Source organism: Fundulus heteroclitus, chromosome 9, assembly GCF_011125445.2.
Source record: "Fundulus heteroclitus isolate FHET01 chromosome 9, MU-UCD_Fhet_4.1, whole genome shotgun sequence".
Classification (NCBI taxonomy): Eukaryota; Metazoa; Chordata; class Actinopteri; order Cyprinodontiformes; family Fundulidae; genus Fundulus; species Fundulus heteroclitus.
In genome coordinates this window covers 23,354,921-23,379,642 of record NC_046369.1, presented here as the reverse complement: position 1 = coordinate 23,379,642, position 24,722 = coordinate 23,354,921, and the positions used below count along the sequence as shown (strand labels likewise).

Below are 24,722 nucleotides of genomic sequence, written 5' to 3'. Positions count from 1 at the left end.
ATCTCTGTGGCGCTACTGGTCATGCCTCCCTCGTCTGGTGGGTTTTATAGAATGGGGGTGCCTATTATAGTCAGCATCTGAGCTGGCTCCCTGATGGTGGCTGGTGCCTTGACCCGCAGGTGTGTAGGTGCCGGCTCCTGGCGCCTAATTTGCAGGGCGTCTTGGGCTCCATAAAACCACTATTGAGCATTTTTTAAGAAGAAACCTGACTTATACAAGCACATGCTCACAAACACCCACAGGTGTATGGATCCAGGTGCTCACAGGTAAACTTCTATATAGATAAACTCTACAGTTGGCTTTGGCTGCCACTAAATAAATCTTGCATTAAATAATAGTGTTGTTTGTGCCCGTGATACTGTTTCTGTTTGTTCTGTTATTTTTTTATATATATCTTTCTGCAGGTGTAGAAGCAGACTCCAAGAATGTCATCTTGTATTCTCTTTTTCTTTTGCCATGTTTTTTGTCACCTTCTCTCCCATTTAACGTATTCCCTCGCCTTTCTCCCTTCCTTTTTTTTTCTCTTTTACCATTCTGTCTGTGTCCATTGAATTTGAAATCTCTTTGGCACCAAGAGAGCAATTCTGAGTGGCAGAGTGGTTCCCTGTATCTCAGAGGATAGGGTCTAAAATACTTCTGTTTGTCTATAAATTACTGAATGGCTTAGCACTAAAATACATTAAAGACCTGTCAGTGTATCAACCCTACAGACCCTACATGTCTTCTAGCTCAAGTCTACTCTGCATGCCCAGAACCAGAACCAAACATGGAGAAGCAGCATTTAGTTCTTATGCTCCACTTATCTGGAACAAACTTCTAGAAGACTGTAAAAGTGCTGAAACCCTCAGTTCCTTTAAATCGATGTTAAAACCTTGTTTGTTTAGAGATGCCTTTGAATGCCAATGTTCTATTTTACGGTAAGGCAAGGCAAATTTATTTATATAGTACAATTCAGTACAGAGACAATGCAAAGTGCTTTACTTGATTAAAATCTAAACTGTTGTAGTTCACTGAAACATCATTAGATTAAGTTTGCAGTCCAACTTATTTTGCCCTATTATTCCACTGCGATATACTTTCCTCTGTGTTTTCTATTCTTATGATCAGTTCATGCACTTTGAATTTTTCTGTTACTGAAATGTGCTATACAAATAAACTTGCCTTGCCTTCTGTTTGATCTACCGGCAGAGAGGGGGGTGTAGAAAATATAGACAGTACTGTGCCAACAGCTGTGCCTCTGGGGTATTTTGTGAAAGAAAAAAAAATTATTTGTAGATTATTTTTTTCACCCCATTAAATAAATCTACTCATAAGATTCTTCAGAGTCACATTATTTTACAGTAATAAGAGTTTTTTTTTTATAGACATTGTACCAGTGGTGCCAATACATCTGTCCAGCACTTCTAAAAGGCCAGTGTATCCTCCAGTTCACTGCTAAGTTTAAATTTGCTTTTGTTTCTAACTGCATCGGCTCAGCAAGTTCTCAACCCCTTTTTAGACCAAATCCTGAGAAGTACAGAGAGTGAGAGGAACAGATGAAGTTGCTGAACAAACACTTAGAGTCCATTCATTCGCAACGTGGCTCCAGGGGATGCAGATAAGGGGAGGGGGGGGCATGAGAAAGAGGGGGGGTAATGAGGGAGTGAGAGACAGATAGAGAAAAAGAGGGAGACACAGAGAGGGCAAGAGAAACACATGGGAGCGCGCATAACCTTTTTCTTGCTCAAGCTCATCAAGTACGGGCCAGGGCTCCTGAAAACGCAGGGATTACCAGGACGCTGGAGCTGCGCTGGCTTGGGCCGCCTCTGCTCGCTCCTGCACTGCACGCTACACTGCCCTGCTAAACCAGCGTACATGGTTCTCACACAAAACACGCACACCATCAGTCATGCCCATGCGCTGCTCGTTTTTTTATCCTCAAAACTTCCCATGAATTTTGAACACAGGTAGCACCCAGACATGAATTCATCTCCAAATTTGCTCAGTTCTACAAACGTGCCATAGTTGATTATTCGTTTAGCTGAACTAAACGTGTTTGATTTAAAGTTGACAGCTAAGCAATAACTATTTTTGACACAGTTCATCTCCTGCTTAGCAGCATAAACCTTTCAGTTTTTATGTCAAGCACAAATTAATTTATTGGAGTTTGCATCTGTCCTCCAAGACATGCAGGAACCCCCCCCCCCCCCCCCCCCCCCTACAATGCTGCTTGAAAAAGATTCATCCACGGAAGCAAACACCACCACGTTGTCAAATCCTGTTAAGGTAAGCGCTGTAATTATACAATTAGGCTGTGAGCAGCAAGGGCACGCTTTGGAAAGCTTGGCTCCGAGCTATGCGATGGAGTCTGTGAGGGCCACCTTTCAGTAGAACACAAGTAGCTCTTTTGTGACAAATGTCAGATTACAGAGAAAACCAAATCTTTTAATCCTACAGTTCTTTTTTGATGAAATCTGATTATGACAATGTATTGATGAAATTGAAGGTTGTTATACATTGAGGTTTGCCCAGGACAAATGATTGAAAAGTCACCAATTCATCAGAAATGACCTTATTTTACTCTAGTTATGTCATCTGTGTTAATAAAAAAGGTTAATTTTCCTGTTAAATTAGCTTAAACGTGATATTTTGTAGCATACTTTTAGTGCATTCATGGGTGAATAAACACAAAACATTGATCTGTGCTGATGTGCTTATTATGTGCATATCCACAAATCTCAATGTATTTGATCAGGATTTTATGTGATAAGCCAGTCACAATTTTGTTTTAGAAAAAATATCTGGAACATGTGGCATGTATTTGTGTTTGTCTCCTGAGTCAGGGCTTTGTAGGACCAGCTTTGCTACCATTTCAGCATCCAGCCTTTTGGGGGGGGCGGGGGTTCTTCACTAGCTTTGCACATATGAATATTCACTTTTTCACCTATTTTTTTATGTTTGCCAAACAGCTCAATGGAAACCAATTCTGAACACAAGTTTTCAAGTCTTGCCGAACTTTGAGTTGGATTTATGTCTGAGCTTTGACTGAGCCACTCTAACGCATTAATTATGCTTTGATCTAAGTATTTCATTTGTAGCCCTGGCTGTATGTTTTTGCATCATTATTTTTGCACAAAGGTGAACCTCTGGCCTAGTCATTTGTATCCTCTAACAAGCTGTCTTTTATGATTGCCCTGTTTCAGCTCTACCAATGTTCTTATTAACTCTGCCCAGGATCCCGGAAACTTTTGAAGAAACTCATCCTCACAGCATTATTCTGTCATTACCATGTTTCAAGATGGAGATGATGTGTTTGGGCAATGTGCTATATAGGTTTTCCACAACTCATAGTGATCCGCATGTAGGCCAATAAGGGATACGTTGTTCTCATCTTGCAAGCGTACCTTGTTGCACATGTTTGCTTTGTCCCCTACATCCCGTTTTCCAAAAAACAAATAGGACTTGGTATAGCTTTTTTTCAACAATGGCATTCTTTTTGGTACTTCTCCATGAAGGCCAGTTTACTTGTTAAATTATTATGGTTGTACTGGATTACGTGTGGATTGTTTTGCATCTCCTCTAAAGTTACCATGGGTCTCACGAGAACATTTTTTCATGGACATTCCCTTGTGTTGCCTGCCAGTTTGATTGCACCATGGTAGGTTTGCAGTTGTGCAAGAGTCTTTCCATTTTTGTAATGATGAACTGACCAGTTTGTTGTTAATTGTTCAAAGCTTGAGATATTGTTTTAAAATCAGTGCCTTGAATCCCCTATGAGATTTTCTTTTGTTAATAAAAATCTATATCCTGGGATCTAATCATTTATATATTAGAGGATAAAGAACAACTATCCAGAAAAAATGTTTCCCAAATCCAGTGGGGATAATCAAGAATTTTTTTTTCTTTTTTGTCAGCTGTGGTTTTCCCTTTGGAACATTTTTAACAAGTCTTTTCCGTGTTGTTGGATCATGAACACCATAAATAAACCTTATAACACGTAAATATGGTGTGCAGTCCTGTAGAAAATCAACCTGCAGTTGGAATAATATTCGTTATTTTCTTTTTACATGTTTCAAATTTAACACACCTTTGTTTTTATGTCCTGTAGTTTTTACGATCTTACATATTATTATGTAATGTCACGTAGAGTAATTTATAGGTGGCTCATGAAAAAGTAAGTGATCCTATCACTAATGTGCCCCAGTCACCAGAAAAAGGCTTGATGAAAGTTTAGAGGCTCCTGACAAAACCTTGTTCACAAGCTCCCATAAAGAGCATCAATAATGTGCCGTCTTGAAGAGACATTTTCTTTATTTTCTGATTAATGAAAGGACCCTACATGGTTGAGCATGGATGGATGGATGGATGGATGGGCTGAGCTGGACCTCCACTGCTTGCTGACCTTCCTGGAAAGAGACTTTGTCAATTTAAAGCATTCCCAGTATACTACGTGGACCAGACAGGCAGAAAGTGAAGATGAGTAACAGCTTCCCAAAAAGGAGAGAGAGCAGAGCTGTGTGCATGCATGAGTAACTGCGTGGGTGTGAGGTGGTGAGGCGGGTAATCATGTATGGTCTTTAATGAACGTAAACAAAAATTCTAATACTTTTCGTCAGTTCTTGTGACTGTTTTTTTCTTCTATTCTGACCTGTCTTCATGTGTCTGTGAAGAGTATCAGTGAAAAAAAATCCTCCAACAGACGTCAGAGTTTCACGGGACAGAGAAACACCAGAGAGGTGGGCTCCAGACAGAGACAAGGACTCTCTTTCAGGTGCTGAATGTCTTCTTCTAGCACTGTCTTTCAACATGCACTTCTCTTTTTTTTTTCCTTTCAACTCAATCAACCAGAGACTGTATCTCTTATTTCACCACTGAACATTTTAAAGGAAAGTCACTTGATCCATAATATTTTGAGATTTTTTACCAACTAATGCAAATAGTCTGCTCTGTTTGCATCCCCCCCAATAAAAGTGGTTACTGTCCAATGCAATGCAGCCACTGGTTCTGGCATTGCCTGGTGGTGAGAGATGGACAGCAAGCGTGCCTACACACAGCAGAGTACTTCAAGACTTTATTACTCTGAGAGGAGAGAGAGAGAGAGAGAGAAAGAGAGATAAGACCCGGCCTTTCTGAAGACGGGTGATGCGGGGTGAGGGTGCCTCAAACAGACAAAAAAAAAAAAAAAAAAAAAAGCAGGACATACACACAAAAGCAAGACAAACAGATGTATAGAATTTTTATATAAAATAAATCAATAAATCCATCAAACCTTGAGGTTTGTCACAATGTATAGACTGAATGTATTCTTCTCTTAAGTTTCAGGTCTCCACTTAGTGGTTTATCTCTTTTTTTTTTTTTTGTGAAAATGAAACTAGAGCAGTAGTGGCTAAGAAGTGTTTGCCATCAAGCACCACACCCACTCAGCTCCTGTTGTCCTACCCATTGTCCAAGACGGGCTTAGACAGGTGGGATCAGCATCCATTATGTGCTCTAAGACCTGTGCACACAAGTCGGCATTAAACTCAATGTAACAAACCTTGTTACACAGATGATGAAGATGAACAAGTGCAGAAACATACATCATGGTTTGAGTTGAAGCAGCTGGCAGCTGCTTGATGCCTTTCACAAAATCTCCCTCGTGTTATTTTATTGTGTTTATTGCTGGATGCAGACAGGACAGGAATAAGCAAAAAAAAAATAAAAATAAAAATAGAAGCCTAGGTAGAATATTGATTGCATTTTCGCATGTGCATAAAACACATTTAGATTAAGTGTGGATATGCGACACACGTGTAATTTGAGATGGCTGGTTTTTATTTTGTTTATTTTTGCCAACCTTGTTCTTGCACTGAGTGAAAGCACACCCTTTACACCCATCTAGTGGTTAGAAGATCAACTGTGATCCTGAAAATGTTTGGCATTTTATGGAGAACCGTTCCACGGCTCTATGATGAGCCCAAATACCTTTGTAAAGTATTGGCTATTTATTAAAACTTATTAAAATGTGAATTGAAATGTTTCAAAGGAATGCATAATACATATTTACACTATACTGGCTTTAATTTGGGAAAGTGCAACATTCAGCATACCTCCATGAAACGTAAAAAACAAAACAAAACAAAAAATCAGTGATATAAAAACACGTATTTGGTGCTTATCACAAAAGATGAATAAAAAGAACACTGGAAACATTTTTAGATTTGTATTATTAAAATGCGATGAAATTATTAATGGCCAAATATAAAATTCCAAGACTGGAACATATTAATCGTGAGCAGTGGCTGTGTTAAAAAGAAAGAAAGAAAGAAAGAAAGAAAGAAAGAAAGAAAGAAAGAAAGAAAGAAAGAAAGAAAGAAAGAAAGAAAGAAAGAAAGAAAGAAAGAAAGAAAGAAAGAAAGAAAGAAAGAAAGAAAAAACAGGTCCCTGCGCATGGAACGAAAGTGTGTTATTTTTGTTCCCTCCGGATTATAAAACCGGGGGTACGGGCGGTTTACTTCAAAACATGGCGTCCAGAAGAGTGTCTTCAGCGCCAAGTAGTTTTAAGAACACTTCTGCCGATGCTAAAAGGTATGTATTGAAGTGGTTTGCTTTATGGCAAGCAGGTTTCCAGCGGAATGCCGACTTGTTAGCTTCTAATTGTGTGGTGAATATAACAAATAGAAGGAAAACTAACTTAGCTGTGCCGTTTCAGCTAAGTAAGCGCACCATATTTTACCCGAGCAGGGCAAACGTTATGGTGTCATGTGTTTTACCCCTTTTAAGACGACGTTTAAAACCTGCTGCTTTTAGCCAAAGTAAAGCGGATTTTCTTCCCACCATCACTGACGGCAACTTTTTTTTTTTTTTTTTTTTTTTTGTCTCCTGGTCGAAAAGCGTGAGTAACGGAGTTAAGGCCAACAGCAATGGAGCTGCGAGGAAAGCTGTAAGACGTGAGTATACACAGGTTCTCAGATAGCTGGGGACGTTGTTCTACTAATTTATAGACACCTTCGATGCAGACATGCAAGTCATTATTAGAACTCACCTGAGCAAACCCGTAGAACAAAGTCTAAAGCGTCTTCAAGTAAATTTTTCTGCAATTATTTATTGTTTAATAACATTTTCATCCATTTTATTATTACTTGCTATGAAGCCACAGATGGATTCCCTCAAAACCACTTTATATAAGGGGTTTTAAACGGGTTCTATAATTCTTAAACTGGGTCAAGCGATGCGCTGAAACTGCTGTCTTTTAAGTCTTCACGAGATTAGATTTATCAAAGTTCAGGAACTGTGTTCTAAAGAAAATGCACTTCGTGGGATATTTCAGTCCGTATTTGACAAGTCTTATGTGTTATATATCTTACAATAAAGCTGATCTAAATAGTATATATGCTACAAAAAATGGTATGAAACAACCCTTTGGTGTTATGTGGACCAAGAAATCAATTTAGTCAAGTTTTGTGATGTTCTTTTTTTGACCATACAGTTAATACCCAGCTATTGTACAGATATTTGGTACGCTAATATCTAAGTGTTAAAAACAACTGGGAAGAATGTAGAGACTTTTTTTTAGAATAGTAAGGAAGTTTGAAAGTATAAACACTGGGATACCTTGAAGGTGACTTTACTAGTGTACCCCACCTCAGATGAGCAGATATAGATAACGTATGGGTGGATTTGTTTGATAAGTTTTTGTAAAATCTTTTGATTGTTGCTTTTGTCAAACAGATTTGTTGTCCAAGGATCTAGGGATAATGGAGTAAATTTTGGATTTCATTATTTTAGCATTGGTCTGCATTAGGTCATGTCTGCTTTGTCTGGGATGCTCTTGTTAGTGATATTTTGCCACTGAATCAAGTTAAATTATTGTGGTTTGGTTGTTTGAACAGATTGAAACTCCTGTTTCCCTCCTTAGATGATTGCTGGGACAGATTAAAAATTATGTTTAAAACATTTTCTAAATACTTTTAGCCTAAACAGGATTTTCAGTTTATGAAATGGACAATGATACTGATTTTAAAGTCTCACTTTGAAAAGTAAATCCTACGGCTGGTTTTAATTGGGTTAATAATGCATTCACCTGGGATTTAAACTATATATATATATATATATATATATATATATATATATATATATATATATATATATATATATATATATATATATATATATATATATATATATATATATATATATATATATATATATATATATATATATATTAGGGCTGGGCAAAAAATAGATTTTATCGATTTTGTAGTTTAAAACGATTTTTATTTTGCAAACTCGAGTTTTTTGTCAAAATTGTTTTTTCGGACTTTTCCGCGTTTCTTCCTTGTGGGTTACCGTAGCGCGATATTATGAGCCAGCCCCCGCCCTGCGTAAACACAAACAACATGGCTGCGTGTAGCAGAGAACTAACGTCAAAGAAAGGCACGGGTAATTCCGTAATTTGGAACTGGTTTGGTTTTGATGCAGCAGACCAAACACAGACGAAGCCTTGCTGCAAAATTTGTTTCAAGGCTGTTGCTACTGGAAGCAGCAGTACAACAAATCTTTTCCAGCACCTGAGGAATAAACATCGCGAAGAATGGGAGAAGTGCAGCCGGCTCCGTAGCGAAAATGCCTCCTCTAGCACGCCTGCTAAAAAGCAAACTACACTCCCTGAGAGCTTTACAAACTGTGTGCCTTATGATAAGAAGGGAGCGCGGTGGAAAGCGATTACAGAGGCGATCACGTTTTATATTGCCACAGACATGCTGCCAATTTATTCTGTCGAAAAGCGAGGCTTTAATCACATGTTGAAAGTATTAGATGCGAGGTACGATGTCCCCAGCCGCAAGTATTTCGCCGATGTATCGCTGCCTCACCTGTACAATACAACTCGGGAAAAGATCCGCTGTGAGCTGGAGGAGATGCAGTTTTACTCAGCCACAACGGACCTGTGGTCCAGCCGGACGATGCAGCCATATCTGAGTCTGACGGTTCACTACATCAACAATAGTTGGACTCTGCGCAGCATCTGCCTTCAGACAGCCTATTTCCCCGACAACCACACTGGTGAGATAATTGCCCATGGCTTAAAAGACGCTCTCAGCTCCTGGGGACTTTTGGAGGAACGACTCGTCTGCATGACAACTGATAGTGGCACCAATATCATAAAAGCCCTTAAGGACAACAACTGGCCCAGCTTGCAGTGTTTTGGCCACAGACTCCACAATGCTATAGGTAAGAGTTGGTGTAAGAATAAATAGGTGCACATACTTGCACATTGTAAAGTATATTTCAATAATATATATATTTATATAATATAATATATATAATATATTTCATAATTTAATAGCCAGAATATGTTATATATTTCAACAGGTTTACACACAGACATAAATTCATATTTACAGTTTATCTTAGTTTATTTACATAAATAAACCTGACTTTTCCTTAATCTGCAATGCATTCATTATACATTATGTATTCAACTGTGTTATAGCTATTAAAATTGTGATAAAAGTACAAAACAATTTTGAAAACTCACATAATCAAATATATAGTTTGGAGTGACAAAGTATTCTAAATATCTTTTCACATTTATTACAGAGAATGGTGTGAAGGATCCAAGGATCGATCGGGCCATAGGGGTCTGCAAAAAAGCTGTATCAGCCTTCTCCTACAGCTGGAAAAAAAAGGCGAGACATGACAGAGGTGCAGGCTGAGCTTGGACTTCCCCAGCATCTTTTGATCTCAGAATCCCCAACACGTTGGGGGTCTCGTCAAAAGATGATTGAGCGCTTTCTTGAGCAAGAGAAGGCAATAACTCGTGTCCTGGGTGCGGACAAGAAAACGCGTCATCTTGTTCCCACGTGGCAAGATTTGGAAGTATTAGAAGCCACCAACAAAGCAGTGAAACCTCTCCAGGACTTCACTGATGCACTGTCAGGGGAATCATATGTCAGTGTGTCATGCATCAAACCAGTGCTGCATTTGTTTAAAACAAATCTCCTCCTGCCAGAGGAGGAAGATTTGGAGCTAACAAAAACAATCAAAGCTAACATCATGCGTTACCTTGAAAGTAAATACTGTGATTTGGAGAAAGAGGAACTTTTGGACATGGCCACACTTTTAGACCCGAGGTTCCGTACAAAATACATTGATGCTAGCAAACTGGAAGTTGTCAAAAAAAGAGCAGTGTCTGAGATCGCTGCTCTCTGCAACTCTACCACAGAGGAAGCTGGTCCCTCAACTGTTCAAGAGAACACCCCGCCAAAAAAGAAAATGACTCTGGGTGCCTTCTTTAAAAACAGTGCTCCATCCACCACGCCACACCCACAATCTGAGAAAACAAAAATTGAGACTGAGCTTGCAACATATTTCCTTATTCCAGACATAGAGCCAGACACAGATCCTCTTGAATGGTGGAAGCTGCATCAGCCAAACTTTCCAAGGCTAAGCTTACTGGCTAAAAAATATCTTTCTATTCCAGCCACTAGTGCCCCCTCAGAGAGGCTATTTAGTGTGGGTGGGGGAATAGTTACCTGCAACCGGGCCTGCCTTAAGCCAGAGGTTGTGGACAGGCTCATCTTTCTTGCAAAAAATGTTTAGAATGAGCATGCACAATGTTTCAGAGATCTAACAAGCATGTGTTTTGTTGTTATAGATAAAAGTTTACATTTGTTCACTCTTTGAGCAGGCTTTATGTCTGCCACAGGCATGTTTCATTTTTTTATATTCACACTATACTGAGAAGAGTTTATTTTTTCAATTGTAATGTTATATGTTACAAAATTTGTAATTATCTGATTTCTTGAACAGAAAATTTAAGCTATTGTGAAGTTACTTGAAGTTGCACTTTTCCTTAAACCTGGGTTAAAGCTTAAAATTGTTGAATGACAGAGCCTTATTTACTTCTTGTTTTGGGATTCTACGCATCTTGACTCTTGAGGAGAATCATAGCAATAAAGTTGCACTTTTGACACTATATCTGATGTCTTCAGTCGTTTTTAAGTGCATTGGAAAAAAAAAATCGAAAATCGAATCGAAACTCGAATTTTTCTTAAAAAATCGAAGATTTTTTTTTTTGGCAAAATCGCCCAGCCCTACAATTCTTTTATTTAAGAAAACTTTAAACAAAACTGTCTTTATATTCCATGTACAGGTAATCTGCTTGAAGAATCATAATTCTACTTTAACTTCATATTGTCTTTGTAATTTGTAGCGGGTGGGACTATTGTCAAGTCTCGATATTTACAATCTGCTGAGAAGGCTTCCCTCTCAAAGGTAAGGAAATTTGTTTTCAGTCTACTCTTGTTTTCTTTGAAGGTGTTTTCATGTAAATGTAAATTTGTATGCTGCATGTTGCTTAGCATGAGCATTTGAATTGCTGTATTTTTAAACAGTACAAAGTGCCCTGATGTATTCTGTTTTTATCTGGGCTCTCTTTTGATGTGTGTTTCTTCCTATGTCCCATTGTTGCATCCTCGGCTACCTTTTTTTTTTTTTTTTAAAGAGTAACTCATTGACCAATGAGTCGACTGCTTTGCCCCAACGGCCATCCTCGCCCAAACCCACTTCTGTCAAGTCAAAGGTCGGCACTCCTACAAAATGCACAACGATCCCACAGGCACTGGGAGAATGTAAGTTCTTCTTATTAGGATTGTTTTGGGCTCGGATTAACATTATTCAATGTCTCAATTTTATGTTGTCTTAAAATATAAGAATACCTGTTGTATGCCCTAATGGCCATGATGTCTGCTGTTTTATTGAAGAAAAACAGACTTGTAAAACAAAATCCCCCTCAACTGAGGTCTTAATTTTTTTTTTTTTTTTCCGACCCTGTGTTTTTAATAATGTCAAATCAAAATAACTTGTATTGTTTTTTGGTGGTCTTCTTTAAAGCAACATCGTCACGTGACACGGATCCATCCTTCCTCAGGAGAAGTATCCTGCAGTCCACTTTTACAGATGGTCACTGCTTTCGGCCAGATTTTGATATTTCAGTCATTAAAGGTAAAAAAAAAAAAAAAGCCTTTCCAATTCTGTGACTTGCTTTCAAAACTAAATTGCAAGCTAATGTTGCATTACCTATCTTTCAAAGATAAAACTGTGATTGAGAATGCAAAGGAGCCTGAGAGACATCCAGAAAATGAGAAGAGGATTGTTGAAATGCAAACATTCCTACTAACCTATCTTACAGCTAAGGTAAGACTGAGAAACACTGTTTTATTAATTCCGTATATTGCTCTGAATGCACCTGCTGCATTCTGTAACACCACCTTTTGTGAATAAAATGCTCATACATGTGTAATGTAGGGGTGGGTAAGAATGTCGGTTCATCAGTGCATTGCAATAGATATTTTCCCATTTCAGTATCAATTCAAATAAATCCCCTGAATGGATTAGATTTCCTGGCCACTGTGTTCATGAGGGACATGATTTGTGTTGTACGGGCAACCCATGGAGGTCCTGTCCTGTCGCACTCTGCCCCATAGTCATGCAGCCTGCTCTTGTTTTGCGGCTCCACGGTGCCGCAAATGCCTTTTCTTCTCTACTTACCCTCAGCTCCAGTGAGACTCTGTTCAGCGAGCGCTTACGGAGTGGACCTCTTAACTCAGGAACCATGTCACTATTAAGAGACCTACTTGCAGTGCTGCAGCGTTAGACGGCGTGAACCGGCCAGAAAATCTGTCCACATCTCTTATATTGGCCACCTGAAAATAAAATCATCACATTAGCTATAACTGATATATACAGGAGCTGGTCATATAATTAGAATACCATGAAAAAGTAGATTTTTCTCTTCTGTAATTCTATTCAAAAAGTGAAACTTGTATATTGATTCAATACACACAGACTGATATATTTCAAGTGTTCCTTTCTTTTAATTTTGATGATTATTACTGCAGGGATTGGTCTTCCTCTCTTTCCCTCAAGTTCCAGGGTCTAATAGGGTCCACCTTATCTAATAGTTGTCCCACATGCCAATCATTCTGACATGCTCATTTAACGCCAGTGTGCGTGCTTGTTCCTTTTTAGTTTCCACATGCTGACTGCGCATGCGCACTTCTAGTGTTTGTTTTCGGCTAGCTTCGGTGCTAGTTGTTCTGTCAACATGGCTGAGTTTGAGAAGAGGAAGACCTCAGTAGAAAGTAATAAGACCAGAGTGCATTTAGGAGATTATTTTTTTTTTCCACTTGATCCTCTTGAAGAGCAGAAGAGTAAGGTAAGACAGGCATGCGCAGATATTCAAAAAGGGACTTGGGGAAACTTTTGGAAATATCACCGATTATACCTTTCCGACCAATACAAAAAAGCATTTCCAGAAATGTTGGCCTACTGAACATGAAAAGTATGATCATGTACAGCACTCGATACTCCTTTTCCCTGGATTACTGCAGCAATGCGGCGTGGCATGGAGTCCATCAGTCTGTGGCCCTGCTCAGGTGTTATGAGAGCCCAGGTTGCTCTAATAGTGGCTTTCAGCTCTTCTGCTTTGTTATGTCTGGCATATTGCATCTTCCTCTTCACCATACCCCATAGATTTTCTCTTTTGAACTTCTACTTATTAAAAAACTAAGTCAATGTTGAAGTATATAAATCAATATTGAATCGAACTAATAATGAATCGTGACCCAAAGAATCAAAATCAGATCTAATTGTGAAGTTGTTAATGCCCAGCCCTACTGTCATATGTTCTCTTAAAAAAGAGAATATTGTTTTTGGAGAAAAAATGCAAATATGTGAATATTCTGTTTACTAGATGGAGAGTAATACTGCAAAGTTCAAAGCTGAGGCAGAGGCAAAACTCCTTCAAAGGATGAAAGAAGAACAGAGACTGCATAGTACAGTTAAGGAGAAGAAGTGCCAATATCTTCTGATGGAGAAGAAGAAACAGCTGAATGAGCTTCTGGACCATCAGGTCAGTGCATAAGTCTCTCTATCAAAGAGCCTGCAACACATTTTTTTTTTTACGGTTTTATAAAAGGTATAGATTTACAGGTCAGACCTTTAAAGAAGCAACAAGCAATATTTCACCACTAGGTGGAGCTTGAGCACTGTCTGTAGACCAAAACTAGGTGTATCAAGCCTCAGCTTTCTCTAACTCGCTCCAGCATTCTGCACCCATTTCCACTTCTCCCCCATCGGCTCGTATGAGCCTATTTGCTAAGGAAACGGGTTCAGTTTTTAAACCCAGCTGCTCCAATATGTTGAAATACGAAAGCACTTGAAGGTGAGCTGTTTTACACGGGCACAGTGCTGTTTAACATCGCCTTTATTTTAAGGGATTCTGAGTGGCTGACAAAGGTTTAGCTTTGCAGTGCACTGCCCACTAAGCATCTGGCATGTTTAAAACAACGTTCAGTGGTAAATTTGTGCGGGTTTTTGTGGATGAAAACTTTTCTAAAAAAAAAAAAAAAGAGAAAAGATCCTGTGTGCGATATTATTTTTAAAAACTATGTGGGGTAGATAGTTTTTATAAAGACCTATGTCTATATTTAAAAACCTTAATTCTATTTGATCCTTCCTGACCGCCTTTTATTTACTAACAAATTTAGAAAAAACAAAGCATGAAACACAAAAATAACAACTAATATGCCAGCAGGACATGATCTTTCTTAAAAAAACGTTGCATGCAATCAGAGTGAGCTACTGATGTATACATTTAAAAAAGTGAAATACCATGGCTATGCACATTTTTAATGTTTATTTTAAATAGAACATTTAATTTGAGCCTGTAGCGCAACTTCTCCTTACCTGCTGTTATTATGCTACTGCCATGTACTTTTCAATTTCTTTGAATTGTCCTGTTACTGAAATGTGCTAAAAAAATAAGCAAGCCTAACCCTGCCTATAAGTAATCAATAAAAAACAAAAAACAAAGGTTCTTATAAAAATAGCATAAGTACATTAAGTGATGGGCCTTTTTTTTTCCCTCTTCAGATTGATATGCTGACACCGGTGGCTGAGGCAGCCAACCAGTTCACAAAGGACTACAACTGCTTTGCTTCAGCTGTTGACACCACTCGTCATGAGCTGCCCGTCAAGAATTTCTATATAAATGGGGATGGAAGAGAATTTCTAGGTTGTTGGAACGTATCTAACCAAGATAATGTTACATGGAACAATATTTACTACAAGCTTTGTGTTTTCTGCAGCTAAACAAACTAGTAATTCTTCTTTTTAAGGAAGTTAGATAACTTGATTTAACTCTCATTCTCTATAAATTACTACCAACATCTCTTGAGGATTAAATAATATACAGTCTTTTTTTTTGACAGAGATCCATGGAGGCTTTGATATTTACAAACACTTTTATCTTTTTCTTTTTTTTTTTTCATCAGAAAAAGCTGAGGCTTGCTTGAAAGAAACTGAGACGCTTTTGCAGGAGTGCACACATGGAGATCATGTGGGCAACAGCACATCTCTGGAATGCCTCAGAGAAATGAAAACAAAATCAAAGGAAATCAGTCAGCAGCTTTCAGGGTAGGTACATGTATAAAATACTTCTGTGCCTTGCAAAAGTATTTATGCACCTAGAACTTTTTCACAGCTTATCGTGTTACCACTATAAACTTGAATGTATTTTAATAAGATTTTGTGTGCCTGGGTTCCAGAAAAGTGGTACATAATTTTGAAGCGGAAGGAAAATGATAAACACCTATCATTTCAACATTTTTTACAAATAGAAATCAAGGCAGATTCTCTCATCTGAGCTGTTTATTTCTGCAGTTCCTCAAGAGTTGTCTGGCCGTGTTCCTTGTTCAAAGTGATTCTTTGTTCGTTCATCTCTAAGGCCTTCACAGAGCAGCTATATTATTACTGACAATTAATTACAGTTTAACTCTAATTAGGGGATTTCACGGGGGGGCTGAATACAAATATACCCTGCACTTTTCAGATTTTCTAATGTAAATTTTTTTTTTTTTTTTTTTTTAATTTTTATCTTTTTCTAGAACATGTTCAGAGCTTTTGGAGCTGTCATCATTGGTCTGCCGTCATTCAGTCCAGGCTCAGCAAGGCATCGAGGAAGAGCAACTTGGGAGTGCAAGAACCCTCCAGCTATTCTTCCCCAAACAGTGAAGCATATAATGGGATACTTCATGCACTTTGGATAAAACCCTTAATCCCTGTATTATTTTCCCCAATATAAATGTTTAAGTACCTTTTTTTTTGTCCTTTTTTAATTTGTAGTTGTCTAATTTTGCTGCAATTGTTTTAAATTTTCTTGTTGAATACTTACACAAGCATATTTTGTGTGTTTTGTAAACTGTAAACCTGTATTAAAAACCTGTTTTGATGAATTTGCATTATTTTTTTCATTTCTATACATCTATAAAATTATCTCACTCTTGTAAATCAACGTGATTCTGTGGCTAGCCTATCCAAATAAAAGGGAGAAGATAATGAAATACTTGGTTGTATAAAAGCTTCCCGACAGCCTTGAGTAGGTAAGCTAAGTTTATGTATTGCTGTTAAATTCAACTTGAATGCAGTTTGTCTCAAAATGGCAACAGTCATTTCATGCTTTTATTTTATTTTTTATGCTGTTCAACCTATTACCAGCAAGTTTTTTTTTTTTTCCATTAAAGATAAAGAACAGCATACAAACATAGGGAACAATGAAGTATTATTAGCCAGGGGTAGCATATCCAGTAATGAGATATAATTGACATGCCTGCCAGTAATGACTATTTAAATGATTGTACATAATGTAACAGTACGCCTATGACTAACTTGTAAATACAGATAAAATTTAAGATATCTTAATTTTTAAGGTTATCTAAAGTTGAAAACCAGACATTCTGGTTGTTTTTGCCTTTTTGATTAGATGAATGGATTGTAAGCATATAGTTCTTAACCATAAAACTATCAAAACTGGCTTTCTTATTTAAATTGAAAAAAAGGCTTGGATTAATAAGTTAATGAAGAAACCTTCTTCTACTTTCCTTTGATTGGCGGATTGCAAATAACTTATAGGTGCATACCGCCACCTGCTGTACAAGAGTGTAGCTTTATGGTTCCACTTACTATATTCTATTTATGAAGAAACCTTTGTATTCGTGCTTCCATTACAATTTACATCGATAAAGTTGAATTTCTTGAGGTAGTCTTTGGGATGTTAATCGTGTTTAGGAGTTCAACGGACACGTTTTTTTTTTTTACTTTGTTAGTGAGAAGGAAGTGATCTGGTGGCAGCCAAGTATGTTTCTAAGAAATATCGACCAAAAAACAAACAAAAGCTATTCTAGTATAATGTAACAGGAGTGGAAGTGGCTTCCTTCTGTCACTTGAGAAAATAATTTGTTGAAAACTATCATGTTATAATGACATAATTATATTGTACAAACAAACAGAGGGATGTATTTTATTACTGCAATAAAGACAGGTTAGATACATTTGCCCACAGGAGAGTGTTTCGCTCGCATCCGTCACCGGAAATGACGTTTGTTGCGAAACCCCTTTTCATTGGACGCCTACGGAAAGTGACGACACCCCTGCTCAGATGAACCGCTGGACAACTGCCCGCATGTAAGTGCAAATACTGAATTTACCTTCTTTAATAAGTCATTTTGTTCAGCATAGGTTAAATGCCAGGGTTTATATGGATAATTAATACACTGTGACTTTAAAAGCGGGTCCGTATTTTCTTCGGTTTAAATGTTTTTCTCGCGCTGAAGTTGTTAGCAAGCTAACTGTTGTCTGGTAGATTTAACGTATAAGAGGGAGAACGGGGCTTAAACTAAAGACTGGATTTAGAAAAATAAAACCTTCTTTAAAAGACGAATCAGGCTTGACTTTGCTGTCACATGCAAGGAGGGAATATGGGGGATTTAGGCTTTACTGAGCATTGTCAACGGGGAGCTACAAACAATCACAATAATGCCTCCTGAGTGGCATAAATGGCCTGACAAACAAACAGGTCTTGATAATAAAGCGTATGCGACCGACTCATTCTACCCTAACCTCCAGGTTGGCTTGGAAGGTGGAGGAGTTCAGCGATTAAAGCCTTAAGATTGACTAAGAAAGAAAAACTGAGCTAAAGACAGTTCAGGGTTAAACTGCTTCCACAGAACAAATAGTTTCTGGTTCTGCATTGTCATGCAAAAGGAATTGTCACATTACATCCATAAACGTTATTATTATTATTAGTTGTTGTGTATAGCATAGATCAACACAAATTGCATTGGCAAAAGAAAATCCTGTTTTTTTGTTTTTTTTTTGTTTGTTTTTTGCAATAATGAAATCTTTAAAAAATGCATATTGGAATTAATCGATTGAATCAATTTATCGGCCAGTGAATTGACTTTGAAATTGTAGAAGTTCCTTATATATATATATATATATATATATATATATATATATATAATCAGAAAACTGGAGTGCACACTGCAAAGTAATTTCCCCCTGGGATCATTAAAGTATTTCTGAATCTGAAAGGGACCTTTTTCTCTACCGGCTGAGAGAAAATCAGAAAACTCTTTGTTCCAGGCTGATCAATGTTGTTCCTGTAAAATAATATTGCTATATTATGAACGTATCACCTGAAATTAACTTAAGATGATGTGCCCTCGCTAATGTATCGCTAATTGTGCCATGTCCAGCTGAAACAACAAAAAAAAAAATGCTTGACCTCCTGCAATGTAAATGGGGATGAAGAGACTGGTACATTTAACCACCGCGAGAAAATAAACTGACCTTTCTTCTTAATGTAGATCTGTTTTACCCTGAACGACTCAATCATTGGTGAAACTTTCTCTTAAACAGCACTCAGACGCAGAGCAGTAGCGCACCCTCAGGCGGCCAGAGGACACAGAGGAACAAGGAGCGATGTCGAAGCAACACCCAAAAGAAGGAGGTGGAGGAAGAAGGAGGACAGGGTTTTGGCAAAGAGAGAAAGGAAACGGTTCCCAGAGCGTCCTGCCAAACCATGTGCCCCGCTCAGGAGCTGCGGGAACGCGAGTCTCAGAACCGGCTTCACCATTTCGAAGTGGTCCCGGGCACCGAGGCGTTTCGAAAGCCGAGTGGAGATCCTCTTCGTGCCGTCAAGGAATATTCCAGACCAGCGGCGGGGAAAGATGCGGCGAAGCCCTCTGACCTGCGGCTGCCCGACGTGCTGCTCAGGACCGTTTGCTACCTCATTGATGAGATCGTAGGGTCACCTAGTCCGCACCCGTGGACTGAGGCAAGTAGGGTTACCCCACTTTTTCACTTTTAGGGCTCATGTTTTTATTTCAGAAACACTTGTTTCACCGTCCTAAAGCTGTTAATGTGTTACTGTTAAGATTCACCCCAATTTGTGCTGTAATTCCGTTGAATTGATGCTGAATAATAAAGGAAAGTTCAGTTCAAATGTCGGTAAGCTCATATTACACTGCCATAGAGAGTAAGCGTTTATTTATTGGGAGTTTATCTAAAACAAAACAAAAAAAGTTAGCATTAGTGAAGTGGAAGAAAATTATTCATAATTTAAAGCATTTTTTTCCCCCTACAAATAAAAATCAGAAAGGTTTGGTAAGCATTTGTATTTAGCCTCCTTATAACTTTCAGACACCTAAATAAACCTTGAATGATATAATTAATGAATACAGTTGACCTGTGCTCAATTTAATCGTAGTGAAAGTGCCGCTTTTCTGTGAAGACCTTTGAGGTTTGTTGGAGAACATAGGTAAGCATCGAGGAATACGTGGATTATTAGAAGAGCTCTGATCAGCGAGGCGACCAACAGTAACGCTGATAGAAGCGCTGAGGTCGACAGCTCACGTGTTGACGGGACACCTGGGATGTGTCAAAACACGTGGCAAAAAAAAGAAATGTGTTGCAGGTTGGGGCAGAAAAAGTCTTATTGCTACCAGCAGAACAAAAGCCCTAAACCCTCAGCCAGAGCTGCAGTGGAATGGCTTATAGCACAACATATGTATGTGTTAGAACGGACCAGTTATACTCCAGACATCTGTCCAGATGAGAATCTACTGTAAGACTTGAAAATTGATATCCACGCGCTCTTGAGCTCGTTTGCAGAGAAGAATGAGCAAAAAAGTTCAGTCTCAGTGTAACGCTGGTAGACTACAAAAAGGCTGATGCTCTAATTGCGAGGCATTGCAGAGGGTCAGGCACGGTCCGGCATTATTTACAACTGATTTATCATTTAAGCAAACCGACATTATGATAGTTCTGCCATACTGCCGGTAGATGGAAGCACATCTGTTAATATCTGCTCATCGCGCCCGGTGCTGGATTCTATTTTACCCTAAAAAAAGCACCGTCAGTACACTATCAGGATGGACACTTGGTGTCTATAAACTTAATTTATCACCATGAAATGCTTTTTGGTCTTTTTTCTAAGCATATAATGTGGCTATATACCTTTTTTAAAATAAAATAATAAAAAAAACTCCTACCATTTCGTAGGTAATGCACTGCTTTGTACTCCATCACATAAATCCCATTTACATCCCAATAAAATGCATCAAGGCTCTGAGCTGTAATGTGACAAAGAGTTGTATTTCGGCAAGGCGTGTCTACGGTATCCAAGGTAACTGGGACGTTTATCGTGTTTCACTGCCACAAACATTATCGGACGAAAGGTATACACCTGCATCCTTTTTAACCTGAACCCGTTGTTCCCTTTCAGGTGTACAGCTTCGTGTTTGATCGGCTGCGTAGCGTGAAACAGGACATGATCATCCAAAGGTTGTCGGGAAAGGACTGCGTGGCCATTTTGGAGCGAACGGTGCGTTTCCACATCTACGCTTCTTACCGTCTTTGCGGGGAGCCACTGCGGATTTACGATCCGCGCATCAACGACACGCACCTACAGGAATACCTGAGCTGGCTGTTTGACTGCTACAAAACTGGAGCGGGACCGTATCCGAACCAGGAGGAGTTTCAGGCTCTCGGTTTGCTCTACAACCTGGGTTAGTTCATGTCTTCAATACTTACTATAGGTGTTAGTCACATTTAAGCTCTATTTAACCATGACGTCACTTGAAATTAACATCTGGGCTTTTTATTTGGTGGAATGGCAGACATTTTTAAGACAACACGTCTATTTTAAGGTGTCATGTTTTTGCATGAATTTATGATTTGTTTTATGAGCAAATCACTGGACGGCAATTTGTTTTGTAATTAGGGCTGTGCATAAAAATCGATACAAAGATTAATATCAATGTTTTTAAAAACGATTTAACATTGATATTCTGGCTTTCGATATTGATATACCTCCCAACCCCTAGGGGGCGTTCTTACAGCGCTTCATTACTGTTCACAGCGAGGAAGTGCAAGTGAGACGAATTTGCGGAATGGCCGACAGGATTTTAGAAGCGCCTTCATCTCTAAAATCACGTTTGGGCACATTTTTGGTTTCTGCGATACGTTAAATGCATTGAACCAAATGCACTTTATTGTCCTGTTATTATATCTGTGTTCAATAAATTTAACACAAATATAATATTTGGCTGGTTTTGGTGATTGGATGACTTTGAGCATTTATTTGAAAGTAATATCGATATTGGAGTCAAATTAAATTAGCTGAGTTATATCGAGAATCGTATTGTATCGGCTCATCCTAGATGATACCCAGTTCTACTTGTAATACAGCGTTGATGTCAGCGTCTTTCGAGTTTCGCTGACCGTTCACAAATAAATCTTCCCCATAATCTTGAGGAAATGTCCTGGGGCCAGTTCTTGGTACGTTGCTTAAAACATCCGAGATCAAATGAGACATCCAAGATGATTTCATCCGGCTAATCATGATCTGGCTAACTGGGTTCTTCGAACACACCTGTTGTTTACGATTAGTATGGCTGGATTGAGTTATCTGAGACAACTGCGCGTTCATGCGTTTGTTTAAAAGGGGAAATGTGTCGATAGCAGAAACAATGATCAGCAGCGCTGCTATTGGCTGTTCAGCATGGCCAAAGCTCGTGTTTTCCCAGCAGAACACGAGCTTTTAATGGAAGGTCATGCCGAATTTAAGTCATTAATTAAAACGACAGGGAACACCTCAAAGTCTGTTAAAGCCAGGAGAGAGGGCTGGCAATAAGCAGCAGGCAAAGTAATGCGTAAATACTGTCCATGGTAGATGTTTCTATCACTTTCTACAGTATGAATTTTATCATTTTAATAATCTCATATTTACTTTGTTATTTTATATCAGAGCCTCCACGGGACCCACTAGAACATGGGGACAAGTAAAAGTGAAATACAAGAGTATTCTACAAAATGGTAGCATTTAATTATTATACTTTTATTTTAAAAAGACACTTGTTATGTCAAGAGATCCAAATTTCAGTGTCATTCCTTAGACACTGGAAGTAAAGGACGCGTGCAAACTGGGAATTTTAACAAAAAAATTCTTTATCTATAAAAATTAAAATCTTCCTTTTCCAAGTCATACACAGTTTACACGGTGAAAAACTGTATTGCTGTCTAGATAATCCATCCATAGTTTTTTCTAATACCATATACGGCTCGACAGGAAGCAAGCCTTTCAAAGTAAACTAAACTTCACAATAAAATATCCTGAACAAATCTTACTGAATATGATAAAAATAAAAAGCAAACCATCATACAAATAACTTAAATATTTTATATTTATGGCTCCAACACAACTTTTTCCTCTTTAAAAGCCACTGTTAAATGATGTGTTTGTTTGTTTATAACAGCCACCAAGAAAAATCTCTCTACAATTACACTGTCGCGCTGCGCTAAAGGATCCTGTCTATTGCGCAATACGCGATTAATTCGAAAAACTCTGCAAATTATTCTTGCACCTTCCGCAACAGGTTGCTGTCGTAAAAATGGACTTGGCTACGACAGACTTCCCTATCTCCTCCGCTTATACAGCCGTGATCTAATCTTGTTTACATGAAATAAGCCTGCTCTCGAGCAGGTTTAAGCTGGCGCACATGTTGCTATGACAACAAGTCCAAGATGAGTTTCGAAGAACCAAACGATCCAAGATCAGGCCAAATCGTCAACAATCAAATCCAGCTAACTGAGTTAGCGACGTACGAAGAACGGACCCCAGGTTTTGTAAAGTCACTGTTGCCCTGCGTCGTCTCCCGTTGTTGCTGCCCCCTTTGTGCTGTTGTCAGCAAATTTGTTCGTGCTCTTCTCCTGACTGATGTCTTCGTATGGATGCTATCCTAGTTGAACATTTTGCAACCTCTCTGCAAACCATGATAAAGGATTACGAGCATGAAAAAGTGAGGAAAAACTCAGGACAGCCGGGCTGCATTTCACATTGATTTGATTCGATATCTGTGTAAATTCAAGACATCTGAAGGAATAAAAGGAATAAATAATGTATTAGTTTTTGGGTGCGCACACTTATGCAACCAGGATGTTGCACCTTGATATTTTTTTTTTTATCGTCTCAACCTTTTTTTTCTTTCTTTTTTTTTTTTTTTACATATTACCGTTTTGTTGAATTCCGCTGGATAAATATCAACTATGTGGAACATGTTTTGAAAGGAGTTATTTATGATCTGCTACCGGTAACCTGAAGCTATTGCCGCTTTTTCTCCGCAGGCTCAAGCGCCGCCACGCAGCACGTCCTGGAGCTCCCCGTGCGCCTGCGCCAGACGCCTTCCGTCAAACTCGCACTAGCAATCAGTCAAGCGTTTCTGGCAGGGAACCCCGTGCGTTTACTCCGACTAGCCCAGAAGCTGGACTTCCTGCAGGCCTGCGCCCTGCACCGCCACCTGGTGACGTGCCGCAGACACCTGCTGCTGATTTACAGCCACGGATTCAGCAGCCGCAACTGCCGCTTCCCTCTGGACAGACTCGCCCGGCTCTCGTCCCTGGAGGCGCCCCTCGCAGCGGGACTTTGTCGGGCGTACGGCGTCGAGGTCAATCAGCACAACCAGGTGGTGTTTTCCAAAAGTGCCTTCGCTGAGCCGGCACAGGGGAGGCTGGAGTGCAAACTGTACCACGGCATAGTGTCTGAGAAAGAGAGAGGTCTCGCCGTTAAGAGCATCATCCACGGCTGTTCCTGACGCAGATGTTTGGCTGCCAGTCAGAGCTCGTGATGCCTCATTAGTAGCATGGAAAGGGTCTGTTGCTGTAACACGGAGGTTCAGGTTTCATTTCAGATACGACTGCGGAGTTTAACCTGCGTTCCACAGTTTTGTTCCAGCGTGGACGGCACAGCTGCGTGTTTTACTGAACAAAGACAGTTTTATGGCCGTAGTTGCAGATTTCTCAATGTTCTGCTGCGCGACACGTTACAAACTCAAATCAGTGGTCACACCTCAGGGCTCTGAACTGCTTCGAAATGCTGTATAGTGTTGATTTTTGTTATTGTGACTATTATTATTATTTTTTTTTTCATTGAATGTGATGTAATTGGCGTTAAGAGAGCCCATGTGTGTTATCTCCAAAGGCTGACAGTTTGTTATAAAATGCTGGATTATTTGTGTTATTTTTGTGTTGTCTCATAAAACATTCAGGGGATTTTTTTTAATTTGCATTCATCTTGATTCGTTTTTATTGAGCCAACATTTTACTGTGAAACCATTTCAATAAATATTTGTTACCAAATAGACCCATGTCCTGTTTCGACTGAATTGCTGTGTTGAAATCTGCCACTTCACCACTAGGAGGCAGCCTTTATCTAAACAAGCCTTACACGCTAATGCGTGGTAACCGTATAATTTGACTTCTACAGGCGCTGTTTCTATCACACACCTTGCTCTTAAAGGGTCGGCCAAGCAAACAAGCTAAAGTACTTAATTGTAGTTATCTAGCTGCTAGCTCCTAATTTG

General features: G+C 39.0%; 3 protein-coding genes across 3 annotated transcripts; all 3 read left to right on the top strand.

Annotated features, from left to right (window-relative positions):
* The first annotated feature begins 6,432 nt into the window (after nucleotides 1-6,432).
* Nucleotides 6,433-16,256, top strand: haus8 (HAUS augmin like complex subunit 8). Its single transcript, XM_021317613.2, has 10 exons — nucleotides 6,433-6,546; nucleotides 6,853-6,908; nucleotides 11,174-11,235; nucleotides 11,465-11,591; nucleotides 11,854-11,964; nucleotides 12,053-12,156; nucleotides 13,715-13,873; nucleotides 14,896-15,037; nucleotides 15,297-15,438; nucleotides 15,909-16,256. The coding sequence occupies exons 1-10, from the start codon at nucleotides 6,482-6,484 to the stop codon at nucleotides 16,033-16,035; spliced, it is 1,095 nt and encodes a 364-aa protein (XP_021173288.1). The 5' UTR covers nucleotides 6,433-6,481; the 3' UTR covers nucleotides 16,036-16,256.
* On the top strand, nucleotides 8,214-9,812 carry LOC118564168 (zinc finger BED domain-containing protein 1-like). Its single transcript, XM_036141270.1, has 2 exons — nucleotides 8,214-9,189; nucleotides 9,559-9,812. Exons 1-2 carry the CDS (start codon nucleotides 8,322-8,324, stop codon nucleotides 9,672-9,674), a joined length of 984 nt encoding a protein of 327 aa, XP_035997163.1. The 5' UTR covers nucleotides 8,214-8,321; the 3' UTR covers nucleotides 9,675-9,812.
* Nucleotides 16,257-17,377: 1,121 nt separating the features above from the next.
* On the top strand, nucleotides 17,378-24,498 carry sac3d1 (SAC3 domain containing 1). The gene is made up of 4 exons (XM_021317612.2): nucleotides 17,378-17,484; nucleotides 18,721-19,138; nucleotides 20,588-20,870; nucleotides 23,488-24,498. Exons 1-4 carry the CDS (start codon nucleotides 17,459-17,461, stop codon nucleotides 23,952-23,954), a joined length of 1,194 nt encoding a protein of 397 aa, XP_021173287.2. The 5' UTR covers nucleotides 17,378-17,458; the 3' UTR covers nucleotides 23,955-24,498.
* The last annotated feature ends 224 nt before the right edge of the window (nucleotides 24,499-24,722 follow it).